Source organism: Nomascus leucogenys, unplaced genomic scaffold (genome assembly GCF_006542625.1).
Source record: "Nomascus leucogenys isolate Asia unplaced genomic scaffold, Asia_NLE_v1 Super-Scaffold_249, whole genome shotgun sequence".
NCBI lineage: Eukaryota > Metazoa > Chordata > Mammalia > Primates > Hylobatidae > Nomascus > Nomascus leucogenys.
The window spans coordinates 2,758,575-2,785,977 of record NW_022095768.1 but is presented as its reverse complement, the minus strand read 5'-3'; the positions used below and the strand labels follow the sequence as shown (position 1 = coordinate 2,785,977).

Genomic DNA, 27,403 nt, shown 5'->3' with positions numbered 1-27,403 from the left:
CCCAAGAAGACACAGCTAGAAAGTGATGGAGCTGGGCAGGGTCTGACCCCCAAGGCTGTGATCTCAACCACTATAATAGTATGACGAGAACCAAAAGGTGGTCCTTGTCCTTTTTGCAGTTAATTTATTGTCAGAAACCAAGGCAGACCAGGTGCAGTAGCTCACACCTGTAATCCCAACACTTTGGGAGGTCAAGGCAGGAGGATCGCTTGAGCCCAAGAGTTCGAGGCCAGGCTGAGCAACATAGGGAGACCCTGTCTCTACAAAAAACTTTTTAAAAAATTAGCCGGGCATGGTGGTGTAGGCCTGTAGTCCCAGCTACTTGGGAGGCTGATGCAGGAGGATCACTTGAGCCCAGGAGTCCAAGGCTGCAGTGAGCTGTGATAACACCACTGCACTCCAGCCTGGGTGACAGAGCAACACCCTGTCTCAAAAAAGAAAGAGAGAAAAAAAACAAAGGCGACCTTAATAGATGTCTGGCAGCCTTACTCTCTAATTCCTTCCCAGTGAAAGTGTTTCCAACCCACTTTGTAACGAGGAGAGCTAACCTCTATGGGGCATATACATGCTCCAGGCATATGATGAGGGGTTTGCGGATGATCGTGGGTGCTATACTCATCACTGCTGTCCTGTATGATGGGTACTATCACTCCCATTTTACAGGCAGCCCAGGGAGGTGAAATGACTTGCAGATTTGCTTACCGGAAAAGTCCTAGAATTAGGAAGGAGCCCTTCCCAAGCCCTGTGCTTCTTTCTTTCTTTTTTTTTTTTTTTTTTTTGAGACAGAATCTCACTCTGTCACCCAGTCTGGAGTGCAGTGGCATGATCTCAGCTCACTGCAACCTCCGCCTCTTGCATTCAAGCAGTTCTCTGCCTCAGCCTCCTGAATATCTGGGATTGCAGGCACCCACCACCGCGCCCGGCTAATTTTTTTGTATTTTTAGTAGAGACGGGGTTTCACCATCTTGGCCAGGTTAGTATTGAACTCCTGACCTCATGATCCACCCGCCTTGGCCTCCCAAAGTGCTGGGATTACAGACGTGAGCCACTGCACCCGGCAGCCCCCTGTGCTTCTTTCTAACCAACGCTTGAGGCCAATGTGAAAATCACTTATGGCTAGCAATTATATGGCACACAATGTAGGTATTTTAAAAACTGGTATCTTGGGCCGGGCAAAGTGGCTCACTCCTGTAATCCCAGCACTTTGAGAGGCTGAGGTGAGGGGATTGCTTGTGGCCAGGAGTTCAAGACCAGCCTAGGCAACATAGTGAGACCCCCATCTCTACCAAAAAAAAAAAAATCAATATCACCAATCTTATATTATAGATTATATAGATTACTAACCACGTGTGCATCCCCAGGGCCTAGCACAGGCCTTGGCACATGTTAGGCAATAAATATTTATAGAATAAAGGAAAGTCGGCGGGCGTGGTGGCTCACACCTGTAACCCTAGCACTTTGGGAGGCCGAGGCGAGCGGATCACATGAGATGGGGAGTTTGAGACCAGCCTGGCCAACATGGTGAAACCCTGTCTCTACTGAAAATACAAAAATTAGCCAGGCATGATGGCAGGCACCTGTAATCCCAGCTACTCGGGAAGCTGAGGCAGGAGAATTGCCTGAACCCAGGAGGCGGTGGTTGCAGTGAGCAGAAATCTCATCATTGCACCCCAGCCTGGGCAACGAGTGAAACTCCGTCTCAAAAAAAAAAAAAAAAAAAGGAAAGATACGTAAATAAAGTTACATTACTTAAAGATAAATGTTCTGCCAATTTTTATTTGGATTTTTTTTTTTTTTTTGAGACAGAGTCTCGCTCTGTCGCCCAGGCTGGAGTGCAGTGGCGCAATCTCGGCTCACTGCAAGCTCTGCCTCCCAGGTTCATGCCATTCTCCTGCCTCAGCCTCTCTGAGTAGCTGGGACTACAGGCGCCCGCCACCTCGGCCGGCTAATTTTTTTGTATTTTTAGTAGAGATGGGGTTTCACCGTGGTCTCGATCTCCTGACCTTGTGATCCGCGCGCCTCGGCCTCCCAAAGTGCTGGGATTACAAGTGTGAGCCACCGCGCCCGGCCTGTATTTTTTTAAGGCCAAAGAAGATGTTGAAGAACACCTGCTTTAAAATTTTATGGGCTAAAATTATCACAGCTGTACCTTATGGCAAAGTTGCCAGTTTATCTGTGTGCTGGCATGAACTTGGAATTTTGGGGTGCAGGATACAGAATTTGTAATCCTGATGAGAACTAAGGCCCATGGTTTGCCTCTCTGCAGAGGTGTGGCATGTCACTCCAGTTTGCCATTCTCTCCTAGTCCTCTGCCCCCATGACCTCTGTGGAATTCACACTGGTCTTATCTGCCTGTACCTGTTAGGATTGTTCAGAGCTCTTGAGGGGATTCCTCCCTGGCCCACACTTCCTGCCCGGGGAGGGCCTTTATTACTGTGTTTATGTGTACACAGCCCCATGTCTGTCTTTGGTCTCTCCCAGTTGCTCTAGTCCAGGCCTCACCTGCAGTCACTTGAAAGTCTTTGCTTTTTTTTGTTTTTTGGGTTTTTTTTTTGAGATGAAGCCTTGCTCTGTCATCCAGGCTGGAGTGTAGTGGCGCGATCTCGGCTCACTGCAACCTCTGCCTCCTAGGTTCAAGCGATTCTCGTGCCTCAGCATTCCGAGTAGCTGGGGGGCTATATGCGTGCGCCACCATGTCCAGCTAATTTGTGTATTTTTTTTTTTTTTCAGTAGCAATGGGGTTTCACCATGTTGGCCAGGTTGGTCTCGAACTCCTGACCTCAGGTGATCTGCCTGTCTCAGCCTCCCAAAGTGCTGGGATTACATAAGGGGTGAGCCACCACACCTGGCCCAAAAGTCTTTATATCACCAATGGGGGCAGGTGGATTCAGGCCATTACCTTTGAGGTTCCAGAACCGGGACCCGAGCCGCAGCCCCTGGATCTTAGGCCAAGACTCAGGTCACTGAATTTCTGATCTGGAAGGAACCAGGGAGGTCCCCTCCAGCACTGGCAAACTGTTCTCTAGGCCCCATCCCCACTTAGCCGGAGCTGCTGCCTGTGTTCTGCTCCATGGGTTAGGGCATCCCTGAAAGGTTTCCTTTGAAGAGAGTTTTGCTGCTCAAAAGTCGGAAAGCCTTAGACCTCATTTTATAGACGTGAAAGAAAACTGAAGCCCAAAGAATTCAGGGACTATGCCCAAAGGTCACACAGCTAGCTGACCAGGCCCCTTCCATACTCCTGCCACAATCCCACGCTGACCCCTGACCCTAGGGTCAGGACTCTGAGCTGTGGATAGGGTGAGGGAAAGGTCAGTGTGTACCAGCTTGACCCTGGCAGGGGCCCGTCCCTGCCTGGGGCTGCCCTGGGGCGGCTCTGCCTTGGTGGACTGTGCTGGGGCAGGGGCGAGGGAGTGGACTCTGGGCCAGTTTGTACAGACCTGCTCTGAGAAGAGAGGCCATCCTAGGGAGGCTGGGGCTTCCTCTGTCCAAAAGGTGATTAATGAGGGAGCAGCTTGGGCAGCCAGCCCTCATTGCAGCCCTGCAATGCAGCCTTCGCAGACAGCCCCACCAGGAGAGCGTGGGAAACCTTTGTCATGCAGATCCTGCTTCCTGTTTGTTTGCCACCCTGGGATTTTTCTTTCCTGTTATATATGGCTGACCCTGTGGCTAAGCAGTGAAAAAAGCAAAAGCAAAAAAAAGTTATCTGACAATAGATCAATACCTAATTAAAGCCAGAGGGAAGGCATGAAAGATTTATAGTTGCCCTGGGAGAGGAGGAGGACTTGGGAGTCCTCCGTTCATGACAGGTTTTTTTTTTTTTTTTTTTTTCTGAGAGATTACATCCCCCTTGAGACCAAGAATTGGTTGTGGGGACTCTCTTTCTTGAAGGATCTCAGTGAGTAGGGGAGGCCTTGATGGAGGTGGCGGCAGGGGAGGTAGAGGAGTTTATCGGGGGCTCTGCTGCCAGGTCCTTGGGTGCTGTCGTTGCTGGGCTGGGCCCAGCCTCTTCCTAAGCCTGTGGATCTTGTACCCCATAGAGCCTGCAGAATCTGGCTTTCTGCCTGTCCCTCCTTTCTCCAACAGCTAATTGGCTCTTGAGCCCCTGGGCATTTTCCAGTGGTAATTTCTGCACACTCACCCAGGCCAGCCACCTCTCATCCTCTGAGCCCTGGGCTCTACCTCCTAGTTATTTTTAGTCTCCCATGTCCTCCCTTGGAAGCCAAAGCATTGATCACACTTAAATGAGACCAGAACAATAAATTTCCCCTCTTCTCTTTGCTCAGCTTCCCTCCCAGGACAAGTTTGTCATCCCCCAGACCAAGCCTCGCATACCCTTCCTTTCCCCCAGAGGGTATGACATCATCTCTCTCTCTTCCCTGTGACTTTTCAAGGACATGTTTCCTCCAAAGGAGCCCCACTTGAGTGATGCTGTTGGCCTTTTGTGATTTAGCTGGGCTGAAGGAAGGGTGGACGTAACCCTAAGCAGTTTTCTAGATGCTGTTGAACAGAGGGAGAGATGGAAGAAGGTGGAGGTTAACCTCTGAGCCAGTTTGGGGTGTGGCTGCTAGAGAGGCCAAGGGTGCGGGCTTTGGTCAAGAACACGGGTGGGTTTTGCATCAGGCAGACCCAGATGCAAATCCAGGTTCCAGCACTTCCTTCCAGGAGACTCTGGGCTCAGTCTCCTCATCTCAGGAATGAGGCTACTGGTCCCTGCCTCAGAGGGCTGTCTTGAGGATTGAAGGGAAGAAAGTCTGTAAAATGTTTGCTTGGTATCCGTGTCACCTAGGTGGCAGCTGTTTCTGCAGTAACTACTGCTACTATTTTTGTTATGGTTCCAGAACCCTGACATAGCACCATGTCAGGCAGACGTTGGATTGAGAGGCAGATAATCCAGATAGAAGTCTGAATTTTACTTTGGGCAGGACACTTCCCTCTTTGAGTCAAAGAATCAAATGATTCTTTCAGCCAGAAATTAATCCTCTAAGAAATGCATTGGAGGCAGGGCTCTGTGGCTCACACCTGTAACCCCAGAACTTTGGGAGGCTGAGGCAAGAGGATTGCTTGAGTCCAGGAATTTGAGACCAGCCTGGGCAACATAGTAAGAGTCTGTCTCTACAAAGAAAAATACAAAAATTAGCTGGGCGTTGTGGCACACGACTGTAGTTCCAGCTACTTGGGAAGCTGGGGCAGGAGGATCACTTGAGCCTGGGGGTCAAGGCTGTAGTGAGCTGATCGTGCCACTGCACTCCAGCCTAAGTGACAGAGTTAGACCTTGTCTCAAAAAAGAAAAAAAGAAAGAAAGAGAAAGGAAGGAAGGGAGGGAGGGAGGGGGAGGGGAGAGGAGGGGAAGCTCTCAGGCAACATGGACTCAAAGGAGGAAGAGGTGGAGCATCTTGCTCTGGAGTCTTAGCACGCAGCCTGCAGAATCCAAGGCCTGGGGCTGGGGTGGGTGAGCCGAGTCCCACATTCCTGAGAATTCTCGCTGTCTTTCTGTACTAGGGTCCTTGGCGGTGTCTGTGGCTGACATGACCGCTCCAGTCGTGGGCTCTTCTGGAGGGGTGTATGCTCTCGTCTCTGCCCATCTGGCCAACATCGTCATGGTGAGCACCTCCCGTTCTCAATGTGTCTTTCTGGCCCTGTCCTCTGCCGTCACTGGGCCTGAGTATTAACCCACTGGAGCTGGCTCACCAAAAACCAGGCACACCTGACATGGAGCAGAGTTCTCACACACTCCTCACACTCTGCAGGCCCATTTCAAATGGGTGCCTTCCTGATGCGATTCCTATTTTCTCCAGTCACGGCTTGGCCTAGGACCACGCCCATCTGCCCCTTCTGCCTCTTTCCCATTCACCGACATTAAAGAGTTAACATTTGGTACCATCCTGGCTAATGCAGTGAAACTCCGTCTCTACTAAAAATACAAAAAATTAGCCAGGCGTGGTGGCGGACACCTGTAGTCCCAGCTACTCGGGAGGCTGAGGCAGGAGAATGGCGTGAACCCGGGAGGTGGAGCTTGCAGTGAGCCCAGATCACGCCACTGCACTCCAGCCTGGGTGACAGAGCGAGACTCTGTCTCAAAAAAAAAAAAAAAATTTGGTCACTAGCATATATGGCCATTGGAATTGCTTATTTATCATAGATTGTTAAAAGTAAAAGGGCCTTAGAGATTATCTCATCAAAATTCTCAAATAGGAAAGGAGGCTGTGAGAGGTTAAGTGACTTGTCCAAAGTCACAGTCAAGTTTGTGGCAAAATTAGGGCTTGAACCCATATCTCCTGACAACCACTCAAGAGTTGTTTCCCGGCCAGGCACAGTGGCTCACGCCCGTAATCCCAGCACTTTGGGAGGCCGAGGCAGGCGGATCATGAGGTCAAGAGATCAAGACCATCCTGGCCAACATGGTGAAACCCCGTCTCTACTAAAAAAATACCAGAATTAGCTGGGTGTGGTGGCGTGCTCCTGTAGTCCGAGCTACTCGGGAGGCTGAGGCAAGAGAATTGCTTGAACCCGGGAGGCGGAGGTTGCAGTGAGTCGAGATCTCACCACTGCACTCCATCCCGGGTGACAGAGCAAGACTCCGTCTCAAAAAAAAAGAGTTGTTCCCCTGTCCCATGACCAGTCTGTCATGGGAGGGGGGCACCACTCCATTTCTCACCCTCTGCCTTTTCCTGAAAGGTAGTACAGTGTGATAGTGAAGAACACGGTCTGTGGAGCCAGTCAGCCTAGGTCTAAATCCCTGCTACACTCTGGGCAAATTACTTAACTGCTTTGCACCTCACTTTCTACATCTGTGAAATGGAATGGGAGCTGGGCACAGTGGCTCAGGACTGTAATCCCAGCACTTTGAGAGGCTGAGGTGGGCAGATTGCATTGAGCTCAGGAGTTCAAGACCAGGCCAGGCAACATGGTGAAACTCCATCTCTATAAAAAATACAAGAATTAGCAGGGCACGGTGGTGCATGGCTATAGTCCCAGCTATTCCAGAGGCTGTGGCTGGAGAATCAGTTGAGCCTGGGAAGCAGAGGTTACAGTGAGCAGAGATTGCACCACTGCACACCAGCCTGGGCAACAGAGTGAGACCCTGTCTCAATTAAAAAAAAAAAAAAAAGAAAAGAAATGGAATGGTAAATGAAATAAAGTACAAATAACCACCTATATAAATGTAAATTTAATTTCCTTCTCCTGACAGAAGAGGCCAGGATGGGGTCAGACTAGACAAAGCCTTGAAGGCCAGAAATTGGGATCTGATAGTCTTAGAGGATATCAAAATCCTTTTTTTGGAGGCAGTCTGAAGGCTGAAGGCTGATGGAGGAGTCAGTGGCTAACCCTGCCCAATCCCTCTGCTGGCCTGGGAGCCTCCAGGTCTTACTTATCTATTTCCCAGTACCTGGCATACAGCTGGGAGCATGGTAGATGGTGCCCACTAGATTTTAGTGAATGATGGAAGGAAGGAACAATGTCCAGAAAAGGCATAGCTTTACTTTGGGATCCTCCTGTTCTCACCCACTCCTCCATCAGTGTCTTTGCCCACGTGGCAGATGTTTGAATGCTCAGTGATCGCAGTGCACAGGGCTTGGCGTTCCTGAATTATCCCATTTTTTTCTTCCTTATCAATCTTTCTGTCACCCACCCTGCTCCCAACCCTGTCCCTTTTGTTCTCATCAAAATGCCCATTGCACATTGAGCAAGAGAAGAGAGAGCACAAGAGGGAGGGGGAAAGAAAGGAAGAGAGGGGGAGAGACAGACAGACACTGAGTACCTGCCTATACTTGCTACTGGCCTGAATTTTGGCACCTTCAGGTGAGTGCTCAGAGAGAGGCTGTGGGTGTTGGGAAACGTGGAACGGTGAGCCTCTCAGTGTGTGTGTGCAGGTGTGTTTGCACATGCACACAGCTCAGTTTGTTGAAAACCTGAGTGCATGGGCTGCCTCCCATGGCCCTTTTAAATGGGTCATTCTGTATCAGTGCCACATCTTTCCCCAGACACAGCTTTTCCTCTGAATTCTGCCTCCTCCACTCCCCCCTCCCCCTGCCCCAATTCCTTTCAGTAGGGGAAGGAAATGCTAACCTCCTCCCTCCCATTCTGCCCAAGACTTGTATGTGTGTAGGGGTGATGAACAAGCTCAACTGAAAGAGAACACAGGAAGGAAGAAACACGCTGGCGTTCAGAACGATGCCCTGTTCCCACCCTCTTCCCCACCTCATGAGAAACAGCCCTGATGGCCCAGAAGTTCCCATGGTGAAGGCAGACCACTGAAGGACCATGGAGTAGGGCATGTTTGTCGAGAGAGGTGTGAGAGCAGTTTTGTTCCAGTTGACACTTCTCTCTGTCAAGTAGCCCATGGCCTGCAGCTGTGGAGATGAGCAGCCTCATCTGAAAGCCCAGTGCCTTCCAGAAGCAAACGGCTTTCCTTGGCCAGGTGGGAGCTGTGCAGTCCCCAGAGCGTGACACATGGGGTGCCCTTCTCTAGGAGGTTGTGTGGGTTGGGCGCACTGGCTCACACCTGTAATCCCAGCACTTTGGGGGGGAGGTCCACACAGGCAGATCACTTAAGCCCAGGAGTTCAAGACCAGCCTGGGCAACATCTCTACCCATCTCTACCAAAAATACAAAAAATTATCTTGGTGTGGTGTCATGCACCTGTGGTTCCAGCAACTCTGGAGGCTGAGGTGAGATCACCTGTGGTTCCAGCTACTCCAGAGGCTGGCTGAGATCACCTGAGCCAGAGAGGCAGAGGGCAGTGAGCTGAGATTGCATCACTGCACTCCAGCCAGGGCAACAGAGTGAAGACCTGTCTCAAAAAAAAGAAAGAAAGAAAGTTATGTGGTGTTTATTGACGATGAAAGAAAACTCATCGTCTCATTAAAAAGGCTGGTTTCTCTTTGTCAAGAGGCTACCTTTACTCAAATTAGTTTAGTGCTAAGCAATTCAGAGACGTGTTGGGTCGACCCATATGAAATTGCCCTTTCTGGCTGGGCACAGTGGCTCACGCCTGTAATCCCAGCACTTTGGGAGGCCGAGGCGGGCGGATCACGAGGTCAGGAGTTCGAGACCAGCCTGACCAACATGGTGAAACCCTGTTTCTACTAAAAACACCAAAATTAGCCAGGCGTGGTGGTAAGTGCCTATAATCCCAGCTACTCAGGAGGCTGAGGCGGTAGAATCACTTGAACCCAGGAGGCAGAGGTTGCAGTGAGCCAAGATCACACCATTGCACTCTAGCCTGGGTGACAGAGAGAGACCCTGTCTCAAAAAAAAATTGCCCTTTCTATGGGCCATCGGCATTTGAATATTGGCAACTTCATATGGATCTACCTAATAGATATACTATTGTTTTCAGCTTCAAAATGAAGGTTTGGAGTGTGTGTGTGTGTGTGTGTGTGTGTGTGTGTGTGTGTATGTGTGTGTGAGAGAGAGATACATGGTAAAGTACCTCATCAGAACTAAAAGTAGAAAAAGCATGGACTTGGGCCAGGCACAGTGGCTCACGCCTGTAATCCTGGTACTTTGGGAGGGCGAGGTGGGCAGATCAACTGAGGTTGGGAGTTTGTGACCAGCCTGACCAACATGGAGAAACCCCGTCTCTACTAAAAATACAAAATTAGCTGGGTGTGGTGGTGCATGCCTGTAATCCCAGCTACTCGGGAGGCTAAGGCAGGAGAATTGTTTGAACCCAGGAGGTGGAGGTTGTGGTGAGCCGAGATCACGCCATTGCACTCCAACCTGGGCAACAAGAACGAAACTCCGTCTCAAAAAAAAAAAAAGAGAAAAGAAAAAGCATGGACTTGAGAGAAAATCCACATTTGAGTACCAGTGTCACCATCTTAATAGCTATGAGTCTATTACTCAACTTCTTGGAGCCCCAGTTGTCTCATCTGTAATCCCATCTTCACAAAACAGTTGTTTGGGAGACGAGAAAATGGACAAAATATTTCAACAAAAGATCTAGAATGCAAAAAGCCCTATAATCAAGACTTTTTTTTTTTTTTTTTTGAGACAGGGTTTCGCTGTGTCGCCCAGGCTGGAGTGCAGTGGCACGATCTTGGCTCACTGCAACCACCACCTCCTGGGCTCAAGCGATCCTCTTGCCTCAGCCCCCCGAGTAGCTGGGACCACGGGCTCGTGCCACCATGCTCAGCTAACCATGTTGCCCAGGCTGGTCTCCAACTCCTGAACTCAAGCGATCCACCCGCCTCAGCCTCCCAAAATGCTGGGATTACAGGTGTGAGCCACCGTGCCCCACCAAGACTTCTTATTTTAAACATTAGAAATATAAGGCTGGGCGTGGTGGCTCACGCTTGTAATCCCAGCACTTTGGGAGGCTGAGGCGGGCGGATCACGAGGTCAGGAGATTGAGACCACGGGGAAACCCCATCTCCACTAAAAAAATACAAAAAATTAGCCGGGCGTGGTGGCGGGCGCCTGTAGTCCCAGCTACTCGGAGAGGCTGAGGCAGGAGAATGGCCTGAACCCGGGAGGCGGAGCTTGCAGTGAGCCGAGATCGCGCCACTGTACTCCAGCCTGGGCGACAGAACGAGACTCTGTCTCAAAAAAAAAAAAAAAATACAGATACACCTAATTGAATAATTTATTAATTGCCTCCTGCTGGCCAGAGTTCCATTTTTTAATCTACAAGATATTTACTTACACTTCACTGTGTATGATTGATGTTTTCCCAAAATGTTTGAGATCTGAATTTTCACAAACTGAACCACATTGTCAAAGCACAAGGGAAAATGGTTGCCTAACAGACACTAAAGATTTCTGTTATAAGGTTTACTTTACTGGCCAGGCACGGTGGCTCATGCCTGTAATCCCTGCACTTTGGGAGGCTGAGGCGGGCGGATCATGAGGTCAGGAGATCAAGACCATCCTGGCTAATATGTGAAACCCCATATCTACTAAAAAATACAAAAAATTGGCTGGCGCGGTGGCTCATGCCTGTAATCTCAGCACTTTGGGAGGCTGAGGCAGGCGGATCACAAGTTCAGGAGTTCGAGACCAGCCTGGCCAATATGGTGAAACCCCATCTCAACTAAAAATACAAAAATTAGCTGAGCGTGGTGGCAGGTGCCTGTAGTCCCAGCTACTCAGGAGGCTGAGGCAGAAGAATCGCTTGAACTCAGGAGGCGGAGGTTGCAGTGAGCCAAGTTGGTGCCACTGCACTCCAGCCTGGGCAACAGAGCGAGACTCCATCTAAAAAAAAAAAAAATACAAAAAATTAGCCAGGTGTGGTGGTGGGCGCCTGTGGTCCCAGCTACTCGGGAGGCTGAGGCAGGAAAATGGCGTGAACCTGGGAGGCAGAGCTTGCAGTGAGCCGAGATCACGCCACCACTTCAGCCTGGGCGACAGAGTGAGGCTCCATCAAAAAAAAAAAAAAAAAAAAAAAAAAAAAAAAGATTTACTTTATTAAGGAAAAATCTTTTTGTAGGACAAAGAATCACTCCCTAATTTATCTGTGTCATGCTTTCACATTCCCTGTGTTGGGTTTTCTTGAAGTCATTTCACAAGAAACCGTTTCTACTAGGGATAGATGTAGAAAGCTGTGGCCGGGGCCGGACGTGGTGGCTCACGCCTGTAATCCCAGCACTTTGGGAAGCCGAGGTGGGTGGATCATGAGCTCAGGAGTTCAAGACCAGCCTGGGCAAGATGGTGAAACCCCATCTCTACTGAAAGTACAAAAATTACAGCGCGCCTGTAATCCCAACTACTCAGGAGGCTGAGGCAGGAGAATTGCTTGAACCTGGGGGGCGGAGGTTGCAGTGAGCCGAGATCGCGCCACTGCACTCCAGCCTGGGTGACAGAGTGAGACTCCATCTCAAAAAAAAAAAAAAAAAAAAGAAAGCTGTGGCCGGGCGCGGTGGCTCACGCTTGTAATCCCAGCACTTTGGGAGGCCAAGGCGGGCGGATCATGAGGTCAGGAGATCGAGACCACGGTGAAACCCCGTCTCTACTAAAAATACAAAAAATTAGCCGGGCGAGGTGGCAGGCGCCTGTAGTCCCAGCTACTCGGAGAGGCTGAGGCAGGAGAATGGCGTGAACCCGGGAGGCGGAGCTAGCAGTGAGCCCAGATCGCGCCACTGCACTCCAGCCTGGGCAACAGAGCGAGACTCCGTCTAAAAAAAAAAAAAAAAAGAAAGCTGTATTGGAATGGAAGCTCCCTGCCTGGCTTTGAGCCTCTGCACTCTTAACCCGGTTGGGTGAGCAAGATGCTGAGGGGACTGCTTACCAACTTGTTCGCTGTGGGTGAGTTACTATCTCACTCTTTGAGGCTCTGGGAGAGAATGAAATTAAAGGGCCTGCAAAAGGTTTGTATTCCCCAAAGATCTGCAGGCTTTTCAGCTTTTATAGCAGCAGCAGTGCTGGCTGCATGTGAGATTTTTTTTCTTCTCTCCTGTTGTTTCAGTGCACTGATTTTATTGGCGGGAATATTGGATTGGGAAAGTAAGGCAGCTGGTTGGAAGCGGGGACTCTCTAGTTTAACCCCTCAGCTGCTGGGAGGCAGGTCATATTTACTGGCGTTCTTTCGCTCCATTAGTGGGCAGCTGGGACAGACAGCACAGGCACATGGAATGTGACCTCTGAAGTCTGGGTGGACAGAGCCCTGGACCAGGAGCCCAGTCAGCTCACCATTCACTCACTGTGACCTTGCACCAGCCCTCCTGAATCCTCAGTTTCTTCTTCCCTAAAGTGTGCAGCAGAGGGATGGACTGGATCAGCTTGGCAAGCTCCAGGGCTGTCAGGGTCCAGGCAGATGTTGTAAACCGATAAAGCAGGGCCTGGGAAGTGCTGTAGCAAAACTGGAGTCATTCAGATTCAGATTTTTTCAAGCCACTCTGCAGGGCAAACTCCCCGTCTTTGTCTCAGGTCAAGATATTGTCACACATTTAGATGATGCCTACTGTGTGCCAGGCAGTGGTCTTAGTGCTTTACATATATTCATTTCATTCTCAAAACCACCTGATGAGGTGGGTAGCTGACATAAGGTGCTATTGTTATCTCAGATTCACAAATGAAAACAATAGAGAAGAAGGAATTCTGAGCCACCCCACTGATGGCCAACCAGGCCAAAAATAAGGATGGTACGTTTAACATCTATCCCAGATAGGGTCCAGGAGGGGCATGGAGACAGGAGACCTCAGATAAAAGAGAGAGCTGTCCACACATTCTAACTTACTTTGCCTGATATTACCACTCAGGACATAGTGAAAGAGACACTGTCTTCAGATAAGATATTCACTTAGGCCAGGCTTGGTGGCTCATGCCTACAATTCCAGCACTTTGGGAGGCCGAGGAAGGTGAATTGCTTGAGCGCAGGAGTTCTGAACCAGCCTGAGCAACATAGGGAGACCCCATCTCTACAAAAAATTTAAAAATCAGCCGGGTGTGGTAGAGTGTGCCTATAGTCCCAGCTAGTTGGGAGGCTGAAGTGGGAGGATCACTTGAGCCCAGAAGGTCAAGGCTGCAGTGAGCCGTGATCATGCCACTTCACTCCAGCCTGGGCAATAGAGTGAGACCCTGTCTCAAAGGAAAAAAAAGAAAAATAATAAGATATTTACTCAGAGGGGGCCGAACACAAATGGCTCATGCTTGTAATCCCAGCACGTTTTGTTTCGTTGTTGTTTTGAGACAGAGTCTCACCCTTCGCCCAGGCTGGAGTGCAGTGGCGCAATATCGTCTCACTGCAGCCTCCACCTCCCAGGTTCAAGCAATTCTTGCGCCTCAGCCTCCAGAGTAGCTGGGGTTACAGGCATGTACCGCCACACCCAGCTAATTTTTTTATATGTTTAGTAGAGATGGGGTTTCGTTGTTTGCCAGGCTGGTCTTGAGCTCCTGGCCTCAAGTGATCCGCCTGCATCAGCCTCCCAAAGTGCTGGGATTACAGGCCTGAGCCACCACACCTGGCCTGTTGTTGTTTTTGAGAAAGGGTCTCACTCTGTTGCCCAGGCCAGAGTGCGCTGGTGCAATTTCAGCTCACTGCAACCTCCACCTCCTGGGCTCAAGCAATCCTCCCACCTCAGCCTCCTGAGTAGCTGGCACTACAGGTGCACACCACCATGCCCAGCTAATTTTTTATAGAGGCAGGGTTTCGCCATGTTGCCCATTCTGGTCTCGAACTCTCAGGCTCAAGCATTCCTCCTGCCTTGGCCTCTCCCAAAGCACTGGGATTATAGGCGTGAGCACCTGGCCTGTAATCCCAGCACTTTGGGAGGCCGAGGCTGGAGGACCACTTGAGGCCAGGAGTTCGAGACCAACCTGACAACATAGTGAAGTTTCATATCTACAAAAAATAAAAAATTTAGCCAGGTGTGGTGGCACATGCCCATAATCCTAGCTACCTGGGAAGCTGGGGCAGGAGGATTACTTGAGCCCAGGAGTTTGAGGCTGCAGTGAGCTATGATTGCATTGCTGCATTCCAGCCTGGTTGGCAGAGTGAAACCCTGTCTCTTAAAAAGAAAAAGTCTTCTGTACTTTTGCTTTTAATTGTGATAAATGTACATACCATAAAATGTACCATCTTAAAATATACAGTTACATTTTAAATGTACAGTTCAATGGCATTAAGTACATTCATACATTCACATTGTTGTACAATCATCGCCATCTGTCTCCAGAACTCTTTTCATCTTACAAAACTGAAACTCTGTACCCACTAAACAATGACTCCCCACCCCCTCCTCCCTCCAGCCCCTGGCAACCACCATTCTACTTTCTGTCTCCATGAATTTAATTACTCCATACTTCATCTAAGTGGAATCATACAGTATTTAGCTTTCTGTGACTGCCTTATTTCACTTAGCATAAGGTCCTCCAGGTTTATTCGTGCTGTAACATGGGTCAGAATTCCCTCCCTTTTTTTTTTTTTTTTGAGACGAGTCTCGCTCTGTCCCCCAGGCTGGAGTGCAGTGGCGCAATCTCGGCTCACTGCAAGCTCCACCTCCTGGGTTCACGCCATTTGCCTGCCTCAGCCTCCTAAGTAGCTGGGGCTACAGGTGCCCGCCACCGCGCCCGGCTAATTTTTTGTATTTTCAGTAGAGACGGGGTTTCACCGTGTTAGCCAGGATGGTCTCGATCGCCTTTGTCTTTGTGATCCGTCCGCCTCGGCCTCCCAAAGTGCTGGGATTATAGGCGTGAGCCACCGCCTTTTTAAGGCTGAATTGTATTCCGTTGTATGTATATATCAGCCGGTGAAAACGTTATCCTGCCATCTGCTTCTTAGCTTGGAACATGTCAGCAAGTGAAGATTAGACTTTCCACCTAAAAAGGGGGAAGGCAGGTGGCTCACCTCACCTTCTGTGAAGAAGGGGTTGCCGGTCAGTGAAGAAGAGTGGGGGAAGGGAGGAGGTGAGCAAGAAACCAAATTTACAGACATATGTATGTATATTTCATTTATCCATCCATCCATGGACACCAGGGTGGCTTCCACATCTTGCCTATGGTGAATAATGCTGCTATGAACATGGGTACCACTTTTTTATTTATTTTTTTTTTTGAGACAGAGTCTGGCTCAAGTGATCCACCCGCCTCAGCCTCCCAAAGTGCTGTGATTACAGGCATGAGCCACTGCGCCCAGCCGGGTATCACTTTTAAGGGAGAATTGAAACCCATGGAGGGGACATTATAGGGAAGGAAAGCCTGGCAAGCAACAGCAAGAAGAACCGTTAGGGGTGAGAGCCCTTCCCAGGGCTCCCAGGGAGGCAGGGAGCACCCCATCACGTGGGATGGAGGGCCATCTTGTTGGCTACTTGGCAGTGGGTGTCTGCCTTTGGGAAGAGATGTCCCATTAGATGCTTCCCAAGTTTCCTCCCATCCTAGGGTTTCAGCTTGAAAAGGGGCTGTGGTGCCCACCATCCGCTAACTGAGCCAGCTCAGATTGGGTCGCTAGATTCAGGGGAGGGCACTGACTCCTGTTTTGTTCCTCGTCTCCTGGCAAGGCTCCTCTGTGGGCAGACACCAGCAGATGACAACAATATCCTGCCATCTGCTTCCTAGCACGGAATATGTCGGCAAGCGAAGATAGGCTTTCCACCTAAAGCGGGACCGCGGGTGGCCCACACTTCACTTTCTGTGAAGAAGGGGTTGCCGGTCAGTGAGGGAGGATGGGGAGAAGGGAGGAGGTGGGCAAGAAATGAAGGCTGTGAGGATTTCCCCCTCTTTGGCATCTGCTCTGTGTCCTAATTGCTTGACTGAAGCTTTCATAGATGCTAGTGTCCATGCCAGTGTTCAGGGCCTCTGTAAAGTTACACGGGTGTTCCTGCAACCTCAAAGAAGTGCCAGACATGCCCCCGAGCTGGGTCTGGGCCAGGCAGCAAAGGCAGATTGGGTGGTGGGAGGGAACCAAAGTCCCCTGGTTGTGCCCTCCTTCCCTGGGGCTTATGTGTTCCGGGAAGATTCCGGGCTCATTTCTGTGCATGCCCACCTCTGTATAAATGAAATAGTGCTTTGAATGCACTGCAGGAGTGCCTCTCAAAGGAACCCTGTGGTGAAGTCTTTTGTAAAGTGAAAAGTCCTTTTGTAAAGTGAATAATTGTACTGTTTATCTGCTTTGGAGGTTCCAAGTTTTCCAAGATTCTCAGGGGAGAGAGGGAGTTGTTTGAAGGCCACCTGGCCCACCCCCTCTCCAGCATCTGATTCTCCACTGGAGCATCCTTTCCGAGTGACGTGAAACTCCCGATGGTGGGAAACTCACGACTCCTGCAAGACGGACCATTCTATCTCTGGAGAGTTCTGCTTACTAGAAATGGAAACTTACTCTGAGCTAAAAAGTCTCTCTCTGAAGTTTTCATCCATTGCATCTTCTGCTTGCAGGTTACACTGAATCGAATGTGCCCTTTCCTTGTGTTGACTCATTTGATATTTGACAACAATGAACTTGACCCCTGAGTCTCCTCTTTTTTGAACTAAAAGATCCTGGCTTCCCCATTCATTCCTCATTTGCAGGATTTTGAGCTCTTTTATCATCCTGATGGTTCTGCCTTGACTTTGCTTGGTTGGCTATCCTGCATCCTTTGCAACCATGGAGCTCAGCAGTGAATGCAGCTCTGAGATGTTCTCTGTCCATGTTGAGGAGACAGGGCCTCTCCTCTTCCTAGATCTGGAGTCCCTTCCTCTGTTAGTCGAGCTCAAGAACTTTTATGACAGGAGTAAACTTGCTGTTGCCTAAAATCTCAAAGCCATGTGGTGTGTTCTGCTACTAAGCCACAACCCTCTCATTCAGGACTTCGTGGAGATCCTTATTTTAATGTCAGGTTTTCTTAAGCAAGACACACCAGCAGAAGAGTGGTCTAATCTGGAACTGACTGAACTCTCCTTTTTCCCTAGAACTGGTCAGGCATGAAGTGCCAGTTCAAGCTGCTGCGGATGGCTGTGGCCCTTATCTGTAGTAAGTACTGATGGGGCACTGGGGGACCAAAGCCTGGCACCAGGCCCTGGGGTTCAAAGATGGCACAGTCCCTGCCCTTCACGGGCTTGTGGTCAAGAAAAAAAAAAGTGGGACATAATGATGTGCAAAAATGTAGGGATATTGTGAGAGCTGTCTGTTCTGCTGTGCTGCTTCGTAACCATTCATCTTTTATTTATTTATCTATTTTTAAAAATTATATTTCCATCTTTTTTTTTGAGACAGGGTGTCTCCCTCTGTCATCCAGGCTGCAGTGCAGTGGCACAATCATAGCTCACTGCAGCATCAGACTCCTGCCTGGGCTCTGGTGATCCTCCCTCTTCAGCCTCCCAGATAGCTGGGACTACACATGTGTGGTACCATGCCTGGCTGTTTAAAATTTTTTGCAGAGATGGGGGTCTTGCCATGTTGCCCAGGCTGGTGTTGAACTCCTGGGTTCAAGCAATCCTCCTGCCTTGGCCTCTCAAGTTGCTGGGATTACAGGTGTGAGTCACCATGCCCAGCCTTTTATTTTATGTGATGTTATGTTATGTTATGTTATATGTTATGTTATGTTATTTTATTTTTTTGAGATGGAGCCTCCCTCTGTCGCCCAGGCTAGACTACAGTGGCGTGATCTCAGCTCACCACAATCTCCACCTCCCGGGTTCAAGCGATTCTCCTGTCTCAGCCCCCCAAGTAGCTATGATTACAGGCACGTGCCACCACGCCCAGCTACTTTTTTGTATTTTTTGTAAAGACGGGGTTTCACCATGTTGGCCAGGCTGGTCTCAAACTCCTGACCTCAGGTGATCTGCCCGCCTTGGCCTTCTAAAGTGCTGGGATTATGGGCGTGAGCCACCACGCCTGGCCCCAGCCTATTTTTTCATCTTTTTATTGACGTATAATATAGAAACAGAAAAGTGCTTAAGGACCAGCACCCAGATCAAGACAAATAACTTCCTAACCTTTTTGGTCATGGAACTGATCCTTTGAGATCCCTTGTTGAAAGTCCAAGGCCCTGTCGCCAGAAAAATACATATATGTGCACTCGTGCATACACACATATATCAAAAGCTGCAGTTTTAGCAGGTTCACAAACTGTAACTAGTCCAAGAACCCCTAGGAACAAGATGTCTTCAGGGCCCTAGTTGGGAGAGCTCAGTTCTACCTACAGAGGTCGTTCTGAGTGTTAGAGGCAAGCGTGTGTCCACCAAGTAAACACGGTGTAAGAGGACATTTCAGGCAAAGCTGCAGCCTGAACTAACACATAGATGGGTGAAGGGTCATGGCCGGTGAGTTGGTTAGCAAAACCAAGAAATTCGTTTTGGGACTGTGTGTGATTTTGATCAGAGATAAAGTTAGTGAAATGGTATGAGTCAGATTGTTAAGGGCTTTAAATGCTAAGAAAAGAAAATGTACTTCACTTTGCATTCCCTGGGATCCCACTGGGGGGCTTTCAACAAGAGAGTTATTGATGGATAACCAGAGTTTTAGAAAACCAGTCAGGCTGCAGTGTGGAGAATAGATTGTGGGGACAAGGGGGATAAGACCAGAGGCCAAAGGGCTCTTTCTGAGATCGAAAGAGATGAGTCTGAATAGAAGCAGTGAAGGTAGGGGCCGGGCAGTGTGGCTGACGCCTGTACACCCAGCACTTTGGGAGGCCAAAGTGGGAGGATCACTTGAGCCCAGGAGTTCAAGACCAGCCTTGGCAATATAGCAAGACCTTGTCTCTACAAAAAAAAAAATACAAAAAAACTAGCCAGGCATGGTGGCTTGTGCCTGTAGTCCTAGCTACTTAGACGGAGGCAGGAAGATCTCTTGAGCCTAGGAGTTCAATACCAGCCTGGGCAACAGAGCAAGACCCTGTCTCTACAAAAAAAAAAAAAAAAAAAAAAATTAAAAATTAGCCAGGCATGGTGGCTTGTGCCTGTAGTCCTAGCCCAGGAGCTTGAGGCTGCCGTGAGCTATGATCATGCCACTGCACTTCAGCCTGTGTGACAGAGCGAGACCCTGCCTTAAAAAAAAAAAAAAAAAAAAAGAAAAGAAAAAAAGAAAAGGCCGGGCACAGTGGCTTATGCCTGTACTCCCAGCACTTTGAAAGGCTGAAGCAAGTAGATCACCTGAGGTCAGGAGTTCGAGACCAGCCTGACCAACATGGTGAAACCCTGTCTCTACTAAAAATACAAAAATTAGCCGGGTGTGGTGGCACGCGCCTGTAATCCCAGTTACTCAGGAGGCTGAGGCAGGAGAATCCCTTGAACCTGGGAGGCGGAGGTTGCAGTGAGCCGAGATCATGCCACTGCACTCCAGCCTCAGCAACAGAGCGAGACTCTGTCTCAAAAAAAAAATAAATAAATAAATAAAGCAATGAGGATAGAAGAGGGAGTGAACGCATTTTCTCATCCAGTCCTCCAAACCCACTTAAAAAGGGTATTATTATTAGCTTAATTTATAGGTAGAAACTCCAGGCTCAGACAGTTAGTTTCCTAGCCCAAGGTCACCCAGCTAAGAAGTGATAGAGCCAGAATTCAGAGCCAACCTGTGCCATTTCAAATGTCCCACATGTTAGCCAAGCTAGACAGCACCTGGGCTTTCTGTGGGTCAGCCACCTGCCGTGTAGGTAAGAGGAAGACTGAGTCCGAACAAACCTGGGATGGAGGGTCAGGCCTGGAAGAGCTCGCTTCAATTCACGTCCACCTTCCTTACTTCTTACCCCATGGCTTTCAAGAAATTGGGTCTGCCCCTGACCCTCTGTGGGTCTCTCTGGATCTGTTTCCTGGATGAAGCTGGAGGATCTCTCATCCCAGGAAGGACCTTCCAAGCCTTAAAACCTGAGGACTCCTTGAGTCAGGGCATTAGGGTGCAGTGGGGTGGCAGTGGGTATGGCATAGCTTCTGCGTCTGCTTAGGCTCTGAGTTTGTTCGTTTTTGAGGAAGGAAAGAGAAGCATGAGTCTTGTTTAAAAAAAAATCCGGCCAGACGCGGTGGTTCACGCCCGTAATCCCAGCACTTTGGAAGGCCGAGGCGGGCGGATCATGAGGTCAGGAGATAGAGACCATCCTGGCTAACACGGTGAAACCCCGTCTCTACTAAAAATACAAAATACCGAAGGCCGGGCGCGGTGGCTCAAGCCTGTAATCCCAGCACTTTGGGAGGCCGAGGCGGGCGGATCACGAGGTCAGGAGATCGAGACCATCCTGGCTAACACGGTGAAACCCCGTCTCTACTAAAAATACAAAAAAATTAGCCGGGCGTGTTGGCGGGCGCCTGTAGTCCCAGCTACTCGGGAGGCTGAGGCAGGAGAATGGCGTGAACCCGGGAGGCGGAGCTTGCAGTGAGTCGAGATCGCGCCACTGCACTCCAGCCTGGGCAACAGAGCGAGACTCCGTCTCAAAAAAAAAAATCCAACTGTAAACATCATAAAAACTAAAATGCTGTATCGGAGTTGGAGACCATCATCTTTCAAACCTCCTTTATCAAACTCTGGACCTGGGGAGCCAAGGCTGGAAGGCTGTCCCAGGGCAAGAGTGGGGGAGCGGAGGGCGGAGGGTCGGTCCCTGGATGCGCCTTTTCTGCCATCTATCGGCCATCCTTGGAGTTACAGGGCTCAGCCCAGAAGGCTGGGCAACCCCAAGGGAAATGAAGGTCCCTGGAGGTTCTGGCACCCCCTGCAGTGGTTAGGGTGGAGAGAAGTGCCCTGGCTGATTAACTGGTACCTAAAGAGGTATAAAATTCCCCTCAGAGGGCTTTATTTCAATGTCAAATTTGCCTTGGTTTTCTCATCTGTAAAATGGGAATAATAATACCTACCCTCAGTGTTCTTTTGGTAGTGGATAATGGGATGGCAGTTTCCTAGCACCCGTCGTTTCAAGATACTCATCCCCACTTGACTGGCTGACCCAAGAAGTTCACACAAGAAGCGTGGATTGGTGATCAGGATGAAGGCATCTTAGAATCTGTTAAGGGTCTGGGTGTGGTGGCTCATGCCTGTAATCCTAGCACTGTGAGAGGCTGAGGCAGGAGACTCACTTGAGCCCAGGAGTTCAGGCCTGAGCAACACAGTAGGACCTCATCTCTACAAAAAAAAAAAAAAAAAAAAAAAAAATTTAATTACCCAGATGTGGTGGTGGGTGCCTGTAGTCCCAGCTACTTGGGAGGCTGTGATGGTAGGATCACCTGAGCCCGGGAGGTTGAGGCTGAAGTGAGCTGTGATGGTGCCGCTGTACTCCAGCCTAGAGTGAGACCTGTGTCAACAAGAACAACAAAAAGAATCTGTTAAGCGGTCAATTCAGCAATTTGTTGGGGTCGGGGTTTTCTTTTTTTGTTTGTTTTTGAGACAGTCTTGCTCTGTCGCCCAGGCTGCAGCGCAGTAGCGCAATCTCAGCTCACTGCAACCTCCACCTCCTGGGTTCAAGCAATTCTGCCTCAGCTTCCTAAGTAGCTGGGATTACAGGAGCCCACCACCACACCCAGCTAATTTTTGTATTTTTAGTAGAGACAGGGTTTTACCATGTTGGCCAGGCTGGTCTCGAACTCCTGACCTCAAGTGATCCACCCACCTCGGCCTCCCAAAGTGCTGAGATTACAGGTGTGAGCTGCCGTGCCCGGCCAAATGTCACCTCTTTAGAGAGGTTTTGCGTGACTCCCTGAGCTAAAGAATTTCCCTCCTTAAACCAGGCATTGCTTTTACATCACCTGTTTCCCCCCATAGATGTCTCTCTTCCTGAAATTATCTTATGTATGTGATTGCTTACTGGTTTATTGCTAGACCCTGTAAGCTCTGGGAGAACAGAGATTTGCCTGCCTCCTTCACTACTGTGTCCCCAGTGCAGAGAATGGTGCTTGGCCTAATAGGGAATGAATTCATGGGTGGGTGATGAAGTGAAGGCCCTCAGCCCCTGCTCAGGGCCCTCCTGTGACATCTCTCTGCTTCCTCCCCTTGCAGTGAGCATGGAGTTCGGGCGGGCCGTGTGGCTCCGCTTCCACCCATCGGCCTATCCCCCGTGCCCTCACCCAAGCTTCATGGCGCACTTGGGTGGCGTGGCTGTGGGTATCACCCTGGGCGTGGTGGTCCTGAGGAACTACGAGCAGAGGCTCCAGGACCAGTCACTGTGGTGGATTTTTGTGGCCATGTACACCGTCTTCGTGCTGTTCGCCGTCTTCTGGAACATCTTTGCCTACACCCTGCTGGACTTGAAGCTGCCGCCTCCCCCCTGAGGGCTGGAGGCCCAAGGTCGGGGAGGGGAGGGAAAAGCAGCACCCACAGGGAGCGCCTTCAAGGTTTCTTCTCATCACCAGCTCAACTAGGCCGGGCAGGCGAGGACAGAAGACTCTGGGCCGCTATAATGTTTGTGTTTAGATTTGGACACACAGTGGAGACCCTTTTCTGAAAGGCACCTGGCGGAGGAGTTGATGTGGCTGCTGTTGTTTTTCTCGGCTGCTCTGATGACATCGGGCCAGGGTGAAGGTCTGGGGTGGGGTGTGAGAGTGGCCCTCCCTCACCTGGGCTGGGCTTCTTCCATGGGGCCTCGCTGCTGCGATTGAGCAGCAGCTTCTTCCTCATCCTCTACCCTCAGAGACCCTAAGAGACATGGGAAGGCTCGAGGGTTGTTGCAGCCAGGCATGGCCCATCTCTAGCTCAGAGATAATTGCAGGCCATGTGGTGTCTCCTTGACACCTGCTGGGTCTGGAGCTCCAGTAAGAAGAGGGCCTACTGGACATGTCAGCTGTGACCTGGCTGAAACCAGGGTGCCCTCCTGGGCTGGTTGGTGGGCACTGGGGCATGATCTGTTGTGCCTGGGTTGGGCAGAGCAGGGAGGCTGTAGGCTCTAGGCCCCCTCTTGTGCTGGGGGTACCCAGTGAGAGGGACCCAAGCAGGGGGAATAAACTTCATTCCAAGTTCCACCCTGGAGAAGACGACCCAGGACCAGCTTCAGACTTCTCCCTCCCTTTCTTCCAGGATATTGGCATCTCACACTGGTGCCCCAGCCTCCATGCTCAGCCTTGTTTTAGGGTCTTTTTCTTTCCTTTTGCTGCCCTAACACTACTTTGTGCCTCTCTTTGGTTATGGAGACAGTGTTTTGAAACATTCATGCGTGTGTGTGTGTGTGTGTGTGTGTGTGTGTGTATGTGACGGGAAAGGTCATTGAGGCAAGTCAGCGCCGGCAGAGAAGGCATGGCGGATGCAGGGGGCCCACGTAGGCGTCCGTGAGAGGTAAGAGACCATGGTGTGCTGTGGTTGCTGAGTGTCCTTGCTTTGATAAAGCCTGCCCCCTTCCTTCGCATCTCCTTTCCCTTCCACACCTGCCCCTGAGCATCACTGACTGGTGGCAGAATGGCGCTGCTGGAGGGAGAGCTCAAGGCCTCCGGGGATCCCTGGATGCTGAGGTTTGCCAGGTTCAGCTCTTGTTTCCCTCTGAGATGGCCTTCATATCCAAAAAGGTTCCATCCTATCTCCCTTAGGAGAGAAAGAGCTTTAGGGGTGCAAGAGAGGCTGGTGTAGGAATGTTGAGGCCATGTATCACTTTGAGTTAGGGGGACAGGAGGCTACAGGAAGAGGAAGTCAAATTTAGTTGGAAAACTTTGCCTTGGGAGAATTGTTGGGTGTGTGGACGAACCTCAGAGGGAGGGCAGCCAGTAACCTCAGGGGCTTCGATGCGGGAGAGAACACGGTGGTTATCAAATCCACCCCACCCCATTTTACAGGTGGGAAAACAAGATGGGGGGAATGACCCTCCTAATAGGAGCTGGTGCAGGCCCCGAATGGAGGGCATGAGGATGACCTTTGACAAAAGATGACACTCCCTTTATTGTGCTCTTGGAATTCTCAACCACTGACAGCCCAGAAGAACAAAGAACGCCAGGCCTGGGAGGAGGCAGGGGGCTGGGCGTGTCCCGAAACAGGGGCAGGAGTGTGGGAACGGTCTTCCTCCAGCCTCGTGCCCATCCAGGCACTTGAGTGTAGCGGGGTCCAGGGTCAGTCAGGCCAGGCATTTGGGGTCTTGGGCCACAGTGGCTTCCCATCCTGGTGACTACATGTAAATGGCCTCAGTCACTTACTGGCAGGCGAGCCCCAGCCATACCCCATCTTGGCCCACTGCTAAATAGATTGCCCTGGCCTCATCCACATATGTAGTTCCCTAGGTCCTGCTCCCCCGCGCCAGTGCCGTGCTGAGGGCCACAGCCTGTGGCACTGTGGGCCCACGTCTTTGGTGGTGTTGCGTCAGCCTGGGGCGTCTTGTGTGTGCCCTGCCCACCGTTCTCTGCCCTAGAGATAGAAAGATGTAGATGGAAGTCAGTGCCTTAGAGGAGGAGGCTCTGAGGCTGTGGGGCTGGGCTCAGGGAAGACCGGGGGAAGATGCAGAAGGAGCCAGGACATTGCTGCCTCTGCCTGGACTGCAGCCGCACTAAGCTGAGTGATGAGGTCCTTTCCTGGAGGGATGGAGAATCCCCTCCAGATTCCTGTCCTGGCCCGTGGGGCTTCTGTGGTGTGGGTGGAATGAGCAGAGTTCCACCTTTGTCTGGTATGACCTGGAGAGGGGGCTTCCTCTCTCAGGGGTGAGAAAGCATTGAACTAGAAGACTCTAGAAATCCCTCACAGAAGCACTCAGCTCCCTCGGGGACTCCCAGGGAAGCTTGTTACTGAGAAGGACAGTGGAGGCGGAATCGTGTCTCCCACCATGTTAAGTGTGTCCTCTGCTGCCAAGGACCCTCGTCTACACCTTAGACCACCGGCCCCAGCTGTTCCCCGTCAACACACCCACCTCCACCCCCTCTCCCAACCATGACTTCCAAGCGGGGCCACAGGGTGGGGTCATAGGGTCACTTCACCTGACCCAGGCCTCTCCCCAGGTCAGGAGGCAGCTGTCTGGTCAGAGGGGTTCCCTTTGTGGCATCTGGCTTTCTCCTCAGCAGGTCCCACCACCCTCTCAGCAGCACTTCCCCATGGCCAAGGCTGGCCATGTCCTCCCTGCCTCTTTCCTTGTCTGAGGTGGCTGCCGGCCCAGAGGGTGGTGTATAAATCTTCAGGCTGGTGGAGGTAGGTTGGCCTTTTATCCACAGGATACAGAAACTGAAAGCTGGGGAATCCCCAAACAGCAGCCATAGACTCACTGGCTCTCATTAAATGGGAGAGGAATCACAGAAACTGGGGAAGGGAAAACAAACCTTCAAAGGAGAAATTTCGCTTGAATGACACCGTTCATCATTCATTTTTTCATTAGGAAAAGCTCCCTAATGAGGCTCTTTGCCAGCTAATAGGACTGTCGATTTCCATGAGAACCATTCTTGCCCAGAGGATTACGGGAGCCATTGCTCACCAAGCCAGGATCTTCCCCCAGCGTCCAGTTTAATTTGCAAATACGTCATGCAGATTCCCTGGGTGCCGTGAAAGCCCTTCCTGGCATCATTCATGTTGCTCCCCATGATGGCTGGAAAGCACGGTTCTCCTCTGCCTTAAAAACAGTGTCCAACGGTGAACTGCCCCTCCGAGGACTTGAGTAAGTGGAAAAAACAAAACGCAAACTGCAATGTTTGTTTCTAAGTATTTTTGTATTGTGTACATTCTGTATATTTTTGTTGTAACATATTATTTGAGCACAAATTCCATTAAAGATTTTTTTTTTTCCAAGCCATTGGTTATTCAGGAAGTGACCTGAAGGGCAGGCATTAGGGCCTGTTTCATCTGGGTCTGGGTCAGGATGGGTGGGAGAGGGTGAACAGCAGCGATGGTGGATCTAGGATTTCTATAAAATACAGATTGGGGCATCAGTGCTTAGCACCAGTCTGTAGCTGTGTGCATCTTACTTAACTTTTCTCAAATCACTGAACTCTTTTGAGTGGTTGATGAAAGCTGTGATTTCTCTTCCCATAAAAATGTGTATGTAGGACGGCATGGTGGCTCACGCCTGTAATCCCAGCACTTTGGGAGGCCGAGGCGTGTGGATCACCTGAGGTCAGGAGTTCAAGACCAGCCTGGCCAACATGATGAAACCCTGTCTCTACTAAAAATACAAAAAATTAGCTGGGTGTGGTGGCACACGCCTGTAATCCCAGCTACTCAGGAAGCTAAGGCAAGAGAATCGCTTGAACCAGGGAGGCAGAGGTTGCAGTGAGCCGAGATCGCACCACTGCACTCCAGTGTGGCAACAGAGTGAGACTCCGTCTCAAAAAAAAAAAAAAAAAAAAAAAACAGGCCAGGCGCAGTGGCTCACGCCTGTAATCTCAGCACTTTGGGAGGCCGAAGTGGGTGGATCATGAGGTCAGGAGTTCGAGACCAGCCTGGCCAACACAGTTAAATCCTGTCTCTACTAAAAATGCAAAAATTAACTGGGCATTGTGGTGGGCACCTGTAATCCCAGCTACTCAGGAGGCTGAGGCAGGAGAATCGCTTGAACCCTGGAGGCAAAGGCTGCAGTGAGCCAAGATCATGCCACTAAACTCCAGCCTGGGCAACAGAACTAGACTCTGTCTCAAAATTTTAAAAAAAAGGAAAAGAAAAGAAAATGTAAATGCTGCAGAATCTATCCAAGAACAAACTTTAGAGTGCCATTAAGGCTAAAGGCCAAAGAACCCACTTCGGTTTAGAGTGTGGAGATCCAGCTTCCCTAGAAAGAGAAATCAGGATCCTCTCTGAGCATCAGTGCTCTTATAGGTCAACTTCAGGCTCAAGTACCTGAGCCATTTAAAGGCAAGTCCTGCCAGGCACGGTAGCTCATGCCTGTAATCCCAGCACTTTGGGAGGCCGAGGCAGGCAGATCACTTGAGGTCAGAAGTTCGAGACCAGCCTGGCCAAAATGACAAAACCACGTCTCTACTAATAATACAAAAAAACTGCCAGGTGCAGTGGCTCACGCCTATAATCCCAACACTTTGGGAGGCTGAGGCGGGCAGATCACGAGGTCAGGAGTTCCAGACCAGCCTGGCCAACATGGTGAAACCCTGTCTGTACTAAAAATACAAAAATTAGCCGGCGGTAGTGGTGCATGCCTGTAGTCCCAGCTACTCAGGAGGCTGAGGCAGA

The 27,403-nt window shown here is 50.3% G+C and overlaps 1 protein-coding gene across 6 annotated transcripts in view; it reads left to right on the top strand.

The window, feature by feature from the left end:
* Nucleotides 1-26,013, top strand: part of RHBDL3 (rhomboid like 3) — a 60,454-nt gene extending 34,441 nt beyond the window's left edge. For 4 of the 6 annotated variants that reach the window (XM_030807941.1, XM_030807940.1, XM_030807943.1 and 1 more), the window contains 3 exons: nucleotides 5,500-5,600; nucleotides 17,323-17,383; nucleotides 22,328-26,013. In XM_030807941.1, the coding sequence (XP_030663801.1) occupies nucleotides 5,500-5,600; nucleotides 17,323-17,383; nucleotides 22,328-22,599 (434 nt within the window). In that variant the 3' untranslated portion in view covers nucleotides 22,600-26,013. Of the gene's footprint in view, nucleotides 1-5,499; nucleotides 5,601-16,552; nucleotides 16,898-17,322; nucleotides 17,384-22,327 lie in introns of those variants that run through there. The other 2 variants (XM_030807945.1, XM_030807942.1) reach the window with 2 other exon arrangements.
* Nucleotides 26,014-27,403: the final 1,390 nt, after the last annotated feature.